Consider the following 2,866-nt stretch of genomic DNA (forward strand, 5'->3'; position numbering starts at 1 on the left):
AATTTGAAGATACAAAAAATTATTTATGCTTTGAGATTCCATTTTTATTGAATTTAAACCTAGGTGTATCTATAATCATGTTAACTTGCTCAATGGTAAATTAACACACATTAGTTACATTCCATTAAAAACATTTGTTACATTCCCTTAAAAACATCTTCCGATCAAATAATACGAGTGTGGACCAGAATTGACACAAAGACTTTAATGGTAACAAAGTATTTGTTAGAATTCCATTCTCTTACAGTTCAATCTTACAGTTTATCTCATCTGGAAAATCTCTTAAGTTATAACAACCCTTAAGATAGAGATACTTCATATTTTCTAGTTCTCCTAGTTGAGATGGCAACGATTTTAGATTTCTGCAATACCCCAGATACAGAAACTGAAGGGAAAAAAGATTACCAATATCTTCAGATATATCTTCAATTTCAGTCCAGCTCAGATTGAGAAACTCAAGGTGTATTAATTGCCACAACGATGCTGGCAATGCTTTTACCGGGATACTCAGCTCCAATACCCTCAACGAGGTGAAGTTGAGAAAAAATCCTGCTGGAATTTCTTTCAAATCTTCATTTTTTCCCAGGAATAGAGAAACCAATTTCGGGCATCTCAATTCCTTTGTCGGCAAAGACGTGATATTATTGTCATAGACTGAGAGTCTTTTGCAAACAGCCTGGTTCTGGATATCAGGGAAATGTTGAAGCCTTTGACTTGCCCTAAATACACAGTTCTCCTCATTCTCTGCCACACAAATCGCCATGTTACGGACAACAGAGTGAACTGTAATGACATCTCCTTTCACCTGAAATAAGCATCGATTTTCTAGTAACTCAACATAATTGTACCCCATCTTCAATAAAGAGTCTGCATCTCTGGCCTTAAGTAGGCCTTCTGCTATCCAGATATGCACCATTGCTTTCACCGGAATTTGTTCACCTTCGGCAAAAGCGGCACAGTATAGAAAACAATTTTTCAAATTGGCATGAAGCAGAGTCTCGTAACTCCACCTCAATTGCTGAAACAAAACTGGATCAATGGAAGGACGAGTGATTGGAAAACTGAAATCCGTTCTCTGCATTTGCCTTAAAGCAAGCTGCCAATCATTTAAAGCTCTGTTGCCAATCATTGCAGAGGCTACTAACTTTATCGCCAGGGGCAGACCTTCACATTCGCTGGCAACTTCTTTGGCAATATGTTCTATCTCCCCCGGAATATGCACATCTTTGAAAGCTATACTGCTAAACAACCCCCATGTGTCCTCCATGGGCATGCGTTGTATTTTCATGCACCCGTCGGCCTTCATTTCTTCAATCAGATTTCTATTCTCCGTAGAGAATACAAGTTTGCTGTCTTTGTCATTGCTAAATTCCACGCCTAATTCGTTCAGATCGACTTTTATCAACATATTCTCTAAAACCAGAAAGAATTTCCTCCTCTTGAGATAAGCAGACAGCATTGTCCTCCGCATGTCAACATCATATATGTCCAGGAAATTGATCGACTGGAACCCAAATGGCATCATCAAAAATGTCACTAACCTTATAGGAGTTGTACATTTTTCTGAGCATTGTTGTTTTTCCCACGCCACCGCTGCCATATACTCCTATTATCCGAGTTTGGGGAGATTCCGTAACCCAGCTATTTAGCTCTATCTCTGCTTCGTGTGGTGCGGCGGAGGCAACCTGTTGAGCACTGCAAAACACTGAAATATCGGTGTGAAGTTCATTAAAGAGCACATTTAAGGCTGCCTTCCACTCTTTGATTTCTCTGGAGAGTCTGAGCGTGCAAAAAACAACTTCAAGACAATGGTGCGGCCGTTGTGAGCGACCAATCAAGTCTTTGGCCTTTAGAACTGCATCTTGCATTCTTTGCAAAGAGTTTCTCAGAGACTGAGGGGAGTCTTGCGCTGCCGCTCGAATTGATCGGTAATATCGATTAAGATGACCTTCATGCGATTTAACTGAGCTTCTAGAAGCCGACGGTTCTGATCCAACTGCCTAGCATCGTCAATCTCTCGGATGACTGCAGCAACAACAACGTTTATGGAGTTGGATGCGGCTCCGGTCAGAATATCCATTGCCAATGATTGGTGGGAGCAGAGTTGGGAAGAATATGAAGGTGAGAACAAAAAAGTAGAAGAGAGCCGTGAGAGATAACTCATGGAGTTTTTATTACTAAATATCTTACTCATTTGGAAATAACTAAATCTATTGAAAGGTCACTAGGTCAATTCGGTTTATGTAACCATGAACGATAGTTGCAGAGAAAAAAGAATATAAATAGTAGAAGGGAGGATGAATATAAAACGCGGCCAACGGAGTAAAAATATGAATATGCGTGAGCAGAGAGCAAAGCAATATGTGTATGCAAAGCAAGGTTACGGTCAACAGAGTGAACTGTAATGACATCTCCTTTCACCTGAAATAAGCATCGACATTAGCAGTGCTCGTATTTCTGATGATTTACGGGGAGCTGTAAGGTTGGAATCAGAATATATTCCAAAGAAACAACTTAACCTAATTCCTCAACATTTTTCCATTCCTAATCATGCCTTTAGGCCATACAAAGAAGTCATCATTCATTCCCACTTTTAATATATAGATAAGAAAAAGATTACGAATCAATTCTTCCGCTGCTATTCCATAAAGAAGAAAAACATCCAGCTGCTCATTCACACCATGTCCGGTAATTTCTTAAAGCATAACAGCTCAGAAAAAGAATAAGAATAAAGCTGAAGTGCATAACAGCTCAGAAAAAGAATAAGAATAAAGCTGAAGTACAAATTATAGTTTTTAAAATTTTCATCAAATTATTTTAACAATTAGTTAAAATAATTTAATTAATTAATTATACATAATGAATT

At 38.5% G+C, this 2,866-nt stretch overlaps 1 protein-coding gene across 1 annotated transcript; it reads right to left on the reverse strand.

Annotated features, from left to right (window-relative positions):
- Positions 1–241: 241 nt before the first annotated feature.
- LOC149150494 (putative disease resistance protein At5g47260) lies at positions 242–2,080 on the reverse strand. Its single transcript, XM_089442822.1, has 3 exons — positions 1,894–2,080; positions 1,587–1,705; positions 242–1,504 (listed from the first exon to the last, which is right to left on the reverse strand). The coding sequence occupies exons 1-3, from the start codon at positions 2,078–2,080 to the stop codon at positions 242–244; spliced, it is 1,569 nt and encodes a 522-aa protein (XP_089298948.1).
- Between the last annotated feature and the right edge of the window lie 786 nt (positions 2,081–2,866).

The sequence above is a fragment of the Pinus tabuliformis genome, chromosome 9 (assembly GCF_031772625.1).
Source record: "Pinus tabuliformis cultivar Carrire ecotype Pingquan chromosome 9, CPIR1, whole genome shotgun sequence".
In the NCBI taxonomy this organism is placed as follows: Eukaryota; Viridiplantae; Streptophyta; class Pinopsida; order Pinales; family Pinaceae; genus Pinus; species Pinus tabuliformis.